Genomic DNA, 12,424 nt, shown 5'->3' on the forward strand with positions numbered 1-12,424 from the left:
CCCGCCCTTTTTTCAAGAGACAGGTCTTTATTTTTGTTAAACTTCAGTCACCTCTGCACCTTGGCTTTTCCGTTCTCTTCCAAATCAAATGACTGCAGTGGGAGGGAAGGGAGGAGCTATTTATACAGCTCTGCTGTGGTGCTCTTTCCCTCCTCCTGCTGGCCAGGAGGCGATATTCCACAAGTAAGGATGAAATCCGTGGACTCATCGTATCCAAAAAGAAATACATTTATCAGGTAAGCATAAACTTCCTTTTCTGTTAATTTATTACTGTATGTAGCATTATTTAATTTATTATGGCATAAAATAAACACAATATTACAAAATGTTTCACAATGGCTAAACATATGCAAAGAGGGGGTAAAGTAGTGGGTGGGATTAGAAGTGGCGAGTAACATTTTGTCCTGGCTAGTAGCTTTAGGACTTGAAATTTTGAGATATATATATATATATATATAGTGACGTGCAGTGACGTCAGCGGCTAGTGAGGCACTGACAATGATACGCACAAGAATCACACACACATATATATGTATACATGTGTGTGTAAATATATATATATATATATATATATATATATATATATATATATATACATACACACACACACACATATAAATATCACTAAATTACTGGCACCAACAAATATTTTGCACCTGAAAAGAGTTAGTTATGTTCACCTACAGCACAGGGCTCATCAATTGTGACCCTCCAGAGGTTTTGGAACTAGATTTCCCAGCTGAAATGGTGGCTGAGCATTATGGGAAATAGCACATAACACAAGTACTGGACTCACACACACAGACCCACACACACTGAAATAGACCCACACACAAACAGATGCACACACAGAGACAGACCCCCAAACACAGACAGAAACACACACTCAGACAGACCCCCCACACACACAAAGACACACACAGGGACAGACCCACAAACACAGACCCCTACCAAACAGACACACACATGCACACACAGACCCACACAAACACACAGGTATACACACAGGGACAGACCCACACACACACACACACACACCCCAAACACACACACAGAAACATCCACACAAATAAACACAGACCCACTCACACAGACCCCCAAACACACAGACATACAGTCACACAAACACAGACACACACACATCCACACACAGACAGACAAACCCACACACACAGATCTATACACACACAGACCCCCCCAAACCCACACAGACAGTAACACACACACACTGTACATATCAAGTGTTGTGTTCTGGCTCATGCAGGGATAAAGGAGGGGAGTTTTTAAAAAATAAAATAAAAACAGGAATAATTCAATATATAGTAAAAGATAAAGCACTACTAGTACCACTGAGCACTCTTCACTAAGTTCACTTGACTCAATGACAAACAGACTTGTATACTAAGCTTACAAATGCACACACAGTGTTTATAAAGAGCCATGTGCTTATTTATATTTAATATTTATATTTATTTTAAAAAGCATAGAGTTTAATGCAATTTGTAAATACTAAATATGCAAATCCAGTACTCATAACTCATGGAAATAGATAAATATTTGGGGTTAGAGATAAGAGATGTGGTTATTTTTAGGGTTTGGGATAAAGGCTAAGAAAAGTTTTGCAATCCATAATCAGCAGCAATGTTGCAAGCTACATTTCTGTGCTGATTTTCACTGTAATATCTTTACATTTTCTCCCTATTTCCAATAAGAACCAGAGCTACAAATCAGCAAATTCATTCTATTCCCCCAGAAATGACAGGAATGACCCAGGCACAATGGGAAGACAATTCTTCTTTAACTTTAAATGTGAACTGCATGCATTAGTGATGTGCTGTGTGTGTGTTGCAATGCAAACTGACATGTGGAAATGTAATATGAGATTTATTCTACACAATAGCTAGCTGTGTAGGGAAGGCTTACAAAGGCAGGCAGAGTGCTCTTAATTTACAAGGTGCCAGAGCTACTGCATTCCATTGATAAGCAGTGTTCATTAAAATCCACAGGCATCAAAGAGGTTAACTAGTAATTGATAACACAGAAAATAGTGCACTCCCTAAATACATACATGCACCTTTTCAAGTAGAGATCCACAATCCATGAGAAAACACAGGTTAGAGATAGAGTATTCTTACATAGCAAAGTAAGAAGAAGGGCACATTCCTTACATAGCAGCACTAAGCAGCAGGAGGACGACAGGCTCTTCCCTGAGAACGAAGGGGTTGTAAATGCAGGGCTGGGCTACTGAGGGAAGGATTTGATTTATAGTTGTTCTCTTATCAGGCAGCGTTCCCACTTGTCATATAACAGCTGCCGTTGTAGGCTGCATTTCCCCTCAGTTCTAAATCACTATATTGTGCTAAGGCAGCAGGCTCTGTTTGTTAGTTAGAGCCGTTACAGGAAAGTGCTGAGCTCAGTATATGGAATTGCCTGAGGTCCCTAGCCCCCTACTGACTTCACAACAGTGTGTGTCCCACCGGCAGCAATATACTTTATTTCAGGATCATCTCTCCTCCTGGGCACTCTGTGTTGTTAAGCAAGTTCTCACTGCAGCAGTATGGCTATGTGATGATCGTGGCATGATGTTATTTTTTTTCCTGATCTAAGGGACTGAAGATTCAGAATCATTAGCATTTCCCATTAGAAAATGCTAATGATTCTGAATCTTCAGTCCCTTAGATCAGGAAAAAAATAACATCATGCCACGATCATCACATAGCCATACTGTATTACAGCTGCAGTGAGAGAACTTGCTTAATAACACAGAGTGCCCAGGAGGAGAGATGATCCTGAAATAAAGTATATTGCAGCCGGTGGACACACACTCTTCTGAGTGACTGCTCTAGTCTGCTGGCCTGGCTGAGAGGGTATGCGAGTGACTGTGAGTGTGTATAGCATGGGGGGGGGGAGGGGATTGGGGAATAGACCTTGATGACCCAAATAAACTGTTATTACTTACCGGTCTGTTTACTCTGACACCGGTCTCTCAGACAGTCCACTCTCTTGCTGCAGCTCCCCCTGTTCACTATTTCCCGCCAACAGCCGTCCCAGTCACTGCTTCAAACAAGCCCGGCCGGCACGCCTCCCTAGCAGCACTGATGCTGATTGGCTGTGGTCACCTCCATCTCATAGCGGCGGTTAAGAGAACCGCCTCTATTGGAGAGAGGCATGGGCCCGGTGAGACACCACTGGGTGGCGCTAGCTCATAGTGAGCACTAAACAGTAGCTAGCATCCATGTTGCGCAATTCATGGAGGGCAGCGGAGCAGCTCACTGCCTCTTAATTGCGCAACATGGATGGGAATGGATGGTATTGCATCTGTGGAGCCGGCAAGGGGGGGGGGTATTGTAGCTGGGGGGGGCGTGGTCACAAAATGTACAAAAAAAAATTACACAAACTTTTTTTATTTTTTTTATTCATAAATAAAAACTTCTTTTTCTGATTGGACAGGGTAGGCACTGCCTCCCTTGCCTCCTATTACTGCACGTCATTATATACACACATACACACACATATACACACACACTGTATATGCTTAAAGGAATACTGCTCACTGATGAAGCCCGAAACGATCGTCTGGGGTTGCTGTGTTCTTTGTTCAGAGAGGAATTGCCTGGTATTTCGGTGCTGGACTGACTGTAACAGGCAGGATCAGACTGATATACTACAGTAGAGTTCTACTCTGTGAAAAGCATTACTGGGCTAAAAGAAGTTGCACCCTGGTGTTAAATCACCATAGAACAGGCTAACAATATTATTGAGCTGGTTGTTCATTCCTGTGAGTGCATTTCTTGTAACATTTTGGGGTGTTACCCCCTTCGTCAGGCATTAAAAAATAACAATACCAACTTACTTACCACCACCTTGACTTCAAGCTATCTCAAGTGATACAGGCTCGGCTCTTTATCACTTGAGCTAGCTTAAAAGTCACAGTGGTGGCAAGTTAGCTGCACGCTGCAATCAGTGTGTATCTCATGATGATGCTGAATAGCGTCATAAATATGACTGTTACTGTGTATACAATCCCTGTGATTGTATACTGAAAATGGAGCCTAGATACTAGCATACTGCAATACATGTTGGTATTAGGCTCACTGGGCAATCACTGGATGCCTCAGCACTGAGGCAATCCATTAATGCCCAAAAAAGTGCCCCATGGTCAGGTGATCACTGTGGCAGTCAGTCACAGTGATCACATGTCAAAAATAATAAGCCATTGTCTGCTCTCCCATTAAACACATACAGTAAAAAAATGTGTTAAATCATATTACTAAAGTATGTTTATAATTTTTAAACAATTATATTTTAATAAAGTGGGAGGTTTTTTTTTGGTTCTTTTATACCCTTTAATTTTATTTTCTGCCCTTGGCGATAAAAGGGTTAAACAAAGGGTAATAAAAAAAATCTCTAGAAGATTAATATCCTGGGGAATCTAAGCTTTACAAATACTTGTGTAGCAGTTTTGAATTGGATGACCGTTAGCAAATTTTAGCATCAAAGGGATAAAAAGGTCAAAAATTAAATGTGCATAGATGCGTTTCATTTTAAAATAGAGGCATTTTTATAATATACCTCCATTAGCAAAAATGCTTCTAATAAACTGTATTACTGTTTTTATGCAGCATACGCACATATGCTGTGAGGGCCTGTGCACCAGTATTTAACCCCTTGAGTGCTATCGACAGCTCTGAGCCGTCACCGAGTTTCCCACTCAGGTGCCAACGATGGCTCAGAGCCGTCACTAGCACTCTCCCACCTTGAGGGAGATCTGGGGGCTCCCACCCCGGCGATCGTGCCTGTAGAGTGACAGGCATCGCCGGGACTTCCCGTTTTGCGTGGTGACGTCACGCGCAATAACGTGATGACGTCACCGCACAACTTTATTTTTACTTAACAATGTTAAGTATAGGAGCAGCTACAGACCCCCAAGACCCACCATTGGAAAGGTAATCGCCTAACCTTTCCAACAGTGTAAGTCTTGGGGGTCTGAAAAAAATAAACTAAAAGTTTAAAAAAAAAAAAAAAAAAATTGTTCAAAAAATGAAAAAATAAAAAAACATAATTTTTTTTTTAGCACCCTGGTGGGAAAGTGCTTAGCACTCAAATTACGTCTTCAGAAGCAATACACATTACTGCCAGCTCTCTGAGCATACAAACGCCTAGATTACGAGTTCTGCGTTAGCCTTAAAAAGCAGCGTTAAGGGGTCTAACGCTGCTTTTTATCTAACGCTGGTATTACAAGTCAGGCAGGAAAGGGTCTACCGCTCACTTTCTTTCCGCGACTCGAGGCTACTGCAAATCCCCTGCGTATCCTATCTTTTCTATGGGATTTGCCCAACGCTGGTATTACGAGTCTTGGAAGGAGTGAGCGGTAGACCCTCTACCGACAAGACTCCAACCGCAAAAAAAAGTCAGTAGTTAAGAGCTTTATGGGCTAACGCCAGAACATAAAGCTCTTAACTACAGTGCTATAAAGTACACTAACACCCATAAACTACCTATGAACCCCTAAACCGAGGCCCCCCCACATCGCAAACCCTATAATATAAATTTTTAACCCCTAATCTTCCGACCAGACATCGCTGCCACCTACATTATCCCTATGAACCCCTAATCTGCTGCCCCTAACATCGCTGACACCTATATTATATTTAATAACCCCTAATCTGCCACCCCCAACCTCACCGCCACCTACCTACACTTATTAACCCCTAATCTGACGACTGGACATCGCCGCCACTATAATAAATGTATTAACCCCTAAACCGCCACACTCCCGCCTCGCAAACACTATAATACATTTTATTAACCCCTAATCTGCCCTCCCTAACATCGCCGCCACCTACCTTCAATTATTAACCCCTAATCGCCTGACCCCAACTTCCCCGCTACTATAATAAAGTTATTAACCCCTAAACCTAAGTCTAACCCTAACCCTAACCCTCCCTAAGTTAAATATAATTTAAATAAAACGAAATAAATTTACTATAATGAAAATAATTATTCCTATTTAAAACTAAATACTTACCTATAAAATAAACCCTAATATAGCTACAATATAACTAATAGTTATATATATATATACACTCTGTATTTATTTTAACTAGGTACAAAAGCTATTAAATAGTTATTAACTATTTAATAGCTACCTAGTTAAAATAATTACAACATTACCTGTAAAATAAATCCTAACCTAAGTTACAAATACACCTAAAACTACACTATCAATAAATTAATTACATAAATTAACTACAATTATCTAAACTAAAATACAATTAAATAAACTAAACTATAATACAAAAACAAACACTAAATTACAGAAAATAAAAAAATATTACAAGAAGTTTAAACTAATTACACCTAATCTAAGCCCCCTAATAAAAGAAAAAAGCCCCCCAAAATAATAAAATGCCCTACCCTATCCTAAATTAGAAAGTAATCAGCTCTTTTACCAGCCCTTAAAAGGGCTTTTTGCGGGGCATTGCCCCAAAGTAATCAGCTCTTTTACCTGTAAATAAAAATACAATACCCCCCCCAACATTACAACCCACCACCCACATACCCCTACTCTAAAACCCACCCAAACCCCCCTTAAAAAAACCTAGCACTAAACCCCCTGAAGATCTCCCTACCTTGAGTCGTCTTCACTCAGCCGAGCCGAATTCTTCATCCAAGCGGGGCAGAAGAGGTCTTCCATCCGATTGAAGTGTTGATCCAAGCGGCATCTTCTATCTTCATCCATCCGGAGCGGAGCGGCAGCATCCTGAAGACCTCCGACGCGGAACATCCATCCTGGCCGACGACTGAACGACGAATGACGGTTCCTTTAAATGACGTCATCCAAGATGGTGTCCCTCGAATTCCGATTGGCTGATTGGCTAGGATTCTATCAGCCAATCGGAATTAAGGTAGAAAAAAAATCTGATTGGCTGATTCAACCAGATTGAAGTTCAATCCGATTGGCTAATCCAATCAGATTGACCTCACATTTTATTGGCTGATCGGAACAGCCAATAGAATGCAAGGTCAATCCGATTGGCTGATTGGATCAGCCAATCGGATTGAACTTCAATCTGATTGAATCAGCCAATCAGATTTTTCCTACCTTAATTCCGATTGGCTGATAGAATCCTATCAGCCAATCGGAATTCGAGGGACGCCATCTTGGATGACGTCATTTAAAGGAACCGCCATTCGTCGTTCAGTCGTCGGCCAGGATGGATGTTCCGCGTCGGAGGTCTTCAGGATGCTGCCGCTCCACTCCGGATGGATGAAGATAGAAGATGCCGCTTGGATCAACACTTCAATCGGATGGAAGAACTCTTCTGCCCCGCTTGGATGAAGAATTTGGCTCGGCTGAGTGAAGACGACTCAAGGTAGGGAGATCTTCAGGGGGTTAGTGTTAGGTTTTTTTAAGGGGGGGTTTGGGTGGGTTTTAGAGTAGGGGTATGTAGGTTGTAATGTTGGGGGGGGTATTGTATTTTTATTTACAGGTAAAAGAGACTATTACTTTGGGGCAATGCCCCGCAAAAAGCCCTTTTAAGGGCTTGTAAAAGAGCTGATTACTTTGTAATTTAGGATAGGGTAGGGCATTTTATTGTGTTAGGTGTATTTGTAACTTAGGTTAGGATTTATTTTACAGGTAATTTTGTAATTATTTTAACTAGGTAGCTATTAAATAGTTATTAACTATTTAATAGCTATTGTACCTAGTTAAAATAAATACAAAGTTGCCTGTAAAATAAATATAAATCCTAAAATAGCTACAATGTAACTATTAGTTATATTGTAGCTATATTAGGGTTTATTTTATAGGTAAGTATTTAGTTTTAAAAAGGAATAATTATTTTCATTATAGTAAATTTATTTCGTTTTATTTAAATTATATTTAACTTAGGGGGGGTGTTAGGGTTAGACTTAGGTTTAGGGGTTAATAATTGAAGGTAGGTGGCGGCGATGTTAGGGAGGGCAGGTTAGGGGTTAATAAAATGTATTATAGTGTTTGCGAGGCGGGAGTGCAGCGGTTTAGGGGTTAATACATTTATTATAGTGGCGGCGATGTCCAGTCAGCAGATTAGGGGTTAATAAGTGTAGGTAGGTGGTGGCGACGATGGGGGCGGCAAATTAGGGGTTAATAAATATAATATAGGTGTCAGCGATGTTAGGGGCAGCAGATTAGGGGTTCATAGGGATAATGTAGGTTGCGGCGGTGTCCAGAGCGGCAGATTAGGGGTTAATAGTATAATGCAGGTGTCAGCGATAGCGGGGGCGGCAGATTATGGGTTAATAAGTGTAAGGTTAGGGGTGTTTAGACTCGGGGTTCATGTTAGGGTGTTAGGTGTAGACTTAGGCAGTTTTTCCCCATAGGAAACAATGGGGCTGCGTTAGGAGCTGAACGCTGCTTTTTTGCAGGTGTTAGTTTTTTTTTCAGCCAGCTCAGCCCCATTGTTTCCTATGGGGAAATCGTGCACGAGCACGTTTTTCCATCTTACCACTACCGTAGGCAACGCTGGTATTGAGAGTTGAAGGGAAGCTAAATTTGGCTCAACGCTCACTTTTCTGAGGCTAACGCAGCCATTCAGACAACTCTTAATACCAGCGTTGGCTTAAGGGTGCGCTGGGAAAAAAAGCAGCGTTAGCACCGCGGGTCTTTACCGACAAAACTCGTAATCTAGGCGAAAGTGTTTGAATACTGGTGCACGGGCACTCACAAGATAAGTACATATGCTGCTGAAAAAAAGTAATAACGTTTACTAGAAGCATTTTTGCTATTTAAAGTATATTGCAAAAATGCTTCTATATCAAATTGAAAATTATATACAAATTTCAGTTTTGAGCTTTCTATCCTGTAAACCAATTAATCAATCTTTGTAGTATTTGGCATATATTTGCTATAAATTACTTGGAAACCTAGATATATGGGGTATTCCTAAAATCAGGACAAAATAATGAATGTATTTGAAGGTATTTTTCTTTAGCTACACTAGTTTTGTAGAAATTGTTATAAAGAAAATTAAATGTTTGACCCATTTTCAGTATTAAATTCTTATTTATTGTTATTTTATGTACCCATACAGGGTTTTTCAAGAAAGGTCTGTTTAAAAAAAAAAATGGTATGGTGAACTTAAAGGGACATGAAACTCAATTTTTTTATTTCCTGATTTAGAAAGAGCGCGCAATTTTAAACACCTTTCTAATTTACTTCTATCATCTATTTTGCTTAATTTTCTTAATATCCTTTGCTGAAAAGCATATCTAGATAGGCTCCGTAGCTGTTGATTGGTGGCTGCACATAGATGCCTCGTGTGATTGGCTCACACATGTGCATTGCCATTTCTTCAACAAAGACTATCTAAAGAGTGAAGCAAATTAGTTAATAGAAATCAATTGGGATGTTGTTTAAAATTGTGTTGTCTATCTGAATCATTAAAGAAAAATGTGGGGTTAAATTTTCCCTTTAAAAACAGAGTGTATATTTATGGTGAAACCAATATTGAGCAAAAATTTCAAAATGGGCTGTGTCATTTAAAGGGACACACACCCCAAATTTTTTCTTTCATGATTTAGAAAGAGCATGTGATTTTAAATAACTTTCCAATGTACTTCTATTATCTAATTTGCTTCATTCTACTGATATCTTTTGTTTAAAAGCATATCTAGATACGCTCAGTAGCTGCTGATTGGTAGCTGCACATAGATGCCTCGTGTGATTGGCTCACCCATGTGCATTGCTATTTCTTCAACAAAGACTATCTAAAGAGTGAAGAAAATTAGTTAATAGAAGTAAATTGGAGTATTGTTTAAAATTTTAATATATGTTTGAATCATGAAAGAAATTTTTGGGGTTTTATGTCCCTTTAAGAACAGAAACTGAGAACTTATACCCTTAAAGGGACATGAAACCCAAAATTATTTCTTTCATGATTCAGACAGAGAAGTAAATTAGAAAGTTGTTTAAAATGATATGCTATTATCAGATTTTCTTTGTTCTCTTGGTATCTTTTGTTGGAAAGCAAAAACTTAAAGGAACATTCAAGTCAATATTAAACTTTCATGATTCAGATAGGGCATGTAAATTTAAACAACTTTGCAATTTACTTTTATCATCAAATTCTCTTTGTTCTTTGGTATTCTATGTTCAAAGGTAAACTTAGGTAGGCTCATATGCTAATTTCTAAACCCTTGAAGGACGCCTCTTATCTCAGTGGATTTTGACAGTTTTTCACAGTTAGACAGTGCTAGTTCATGTGTGCCATATAGATCGCATTGTGTTCACCCCCCAGGAGTTATTTAAGAGTCAGCACTGATTGGCTAAAATGCAAATCTGTCAAAAGAACTGAGATAAGGGGGCAGCCTGCAGAGGTTTAGATACAAGGTAATCACAGAGGTAAAATTTGAATTAATTTAACAGTGTTGGTTATGTCAAACTGGTGAATGGGTAATAAAGGCATTGTCTTTGTTTTTAAAGATTAACATTTTTCAAGTAGACTATCCCTTTAAGCTCAGGAGCGTGCACGTGTCTGGAGCATTATATGGCATCAGTTTTGCAACAATGTTATCCATTTGCAAGAGTACTAGATGGCAGCACTATTTCCTGCAATGTAGTGCTCCACACACCTACCTAAGTATCCGTTCAACAAAGAATACCATGGGAACTAAATTCGATAATAGAAGTAAATTGGCTGTATCTGAATCTCAAAAAAAAAAAGTGTGTTTCAAATCCTTTTAAGGGGTTAATTTATAAGCACAGCCTTTTTCATGATAAGTTTGAGCTGACAGTGAACACAAGTAGTTTTGGCAAGCAGAATACTGGATTACAAGGGTAAGCGTTCAAGTCTGTATTATGAGTAAGTATTAGACATAGTTTACCGAAGCCTTTTTACACACCATTAAATTCCACTCTTCTACCAATATTATTATCATATCTGTAGTGCAGGGTGCATAAGCAGGGGTGGACACTGACACCATTATATGTACTTCTTTCTAAGCATGAATCAGACTGTACAAAGCATGAGGAATAAGCCCCTCCTCCAAGGAGCTTACAACCAACAGGTATACTGCACGCTAACCTCTCTGGCTTGTAGGGATGTGAATGCGGGCTCTGCAAGTCCCATCGCTGGCACTCTTTCCCAGATTCTGTCCTGTCCACAAACCCCCGATAATCCTCCCCATTACAGTTGAGACAGACAGCTGCAGGAGAGGGGAAATGTAGGAGACAGGTTTCAATTTTACCAACACTGTAAATATATTTGAAATCTTTGATTATAACAAAGTCACATAAAACACATTCACAAATATATATATATATATATATTTAATTATTTATTTATTTTTTAACCAACTTTATTAGTAAAACTTTATTTACAACTTATGGAGTCGCAGCTCCACGATTTATAGGTTACAAATGTTGGTTGATTTTTGTAAATGGGGAAAAAATTTATAGTACAAGGATAAAAACAGAAACAATAATAAAAAAATAAAAAAAAACAATGAGTATGAATTAACAAAACTTGATTCCCTCACATTCCCATGTAAGTGTTGAGTCAGTTGTTCCCACTTTTTACAAAGTACCTAATACATGACCTAGGTGTTGCTAAAAATGTTTATTTATGGTCTGATTTAATATCCTTAATATTATTATCCCATAAGCATGACATTATGTCCATTTTATTATTTTGCATGTAGTGGACTTCTTCCAACTCTATAAGTTCCGTGACTTTTTTGATTCGCAGGATTAAAGATGGGGCATCTTTTTGTCTCCAATTTTTAGCTATTAGATATTTTACCCCATTATTCATGATACAAAACTATTTAAGGAGGGGTTTGTTTTTGATTTTGTTCAGTAACCATATTAGTGGGACTAATGGGAATTGTATCTCGAGAATTGATTAAATTTCTGTAATTACTGTTCTCCATAGGATTTGTATGGAGTTACACCACCACCACATATGGGCCATATTACTACCAACATGGCAGCAACGCCAGCATTGTTTTTTTGGGTGTGGTATAGGCGATGTAATTTATTAGGCGTAAGGTACCATCTATGTAGTAGTTTGAGGTTAATCTCCAACATTGGTGATGATATTGAAGACTTCGGATAATGGACACACTTGTTTAAGGAATAATTATAACTCCAAAGTCTGTCTCCCAGCTCTCTAAGTATGGCAGAATAAAGCCTAGAGGGTTTTGTGTCAGTATTTTATATATGGTGAATAAAGTATGCCTAAGTAAAATTATGGGTTTGTCGATTTGTAAACCAATTCTTGAAACATTCAAATCCCTTATCTATGAGTTCTGATTGTGTGAATAACGTCTGATTGTTAGTCAGTAAATGTATTGTAAGATCTCTGCGCACAGTGTCATAAGTTGAGTGAGTCGCGTAAGGCCTTATGGGGAATTCACCATTGTCGATGAGAGAAGTCAG

At 39.0% G+C, this 12,424-nt stretch overlaps 1 protein-coding gene across 5 annotated transcripts in view; it reads right to left on the bottom strand.

The window, feature by feature from the left end:
- The window catches only part of MST1 (macrophage stimulating 1), a 193,495-nt gene that overhangs the window by 57,620 nt on the left and 123,451 nt on the right, over positions 1 to 12,424 (bottom strand). For all 5 annotated transcript variants that reach the window (XM_053721135.1, XM_053721132.1, XM_053721130.1 and 2 more), the window contains exon 7: positions 11,070 to 11,190. In XM_053721135.1, coding sequence (XP_053577110.1) covers positions 11,070 to 11,190 — 121 coding nt within the window. The remainder of the gene's footprint in view (positions 1 to 11,069; positions 11,191 to 12,424) is intronic.

The sequence above is a fragment of the Bombina bombina genome, chromosome 7, assembly GCF_027579735.1.
Source record: "Bombina bombina isolate aBomBom1 chromosome 7, aBomBom1.pri, whole genome shotgun sequence".
Classification (NCBI taxonomy): Eukaryota; Metazoa; Chordata; class Amphibia; order Anura; family Bombinatoridae; genus Bombina; species Bombina bombina.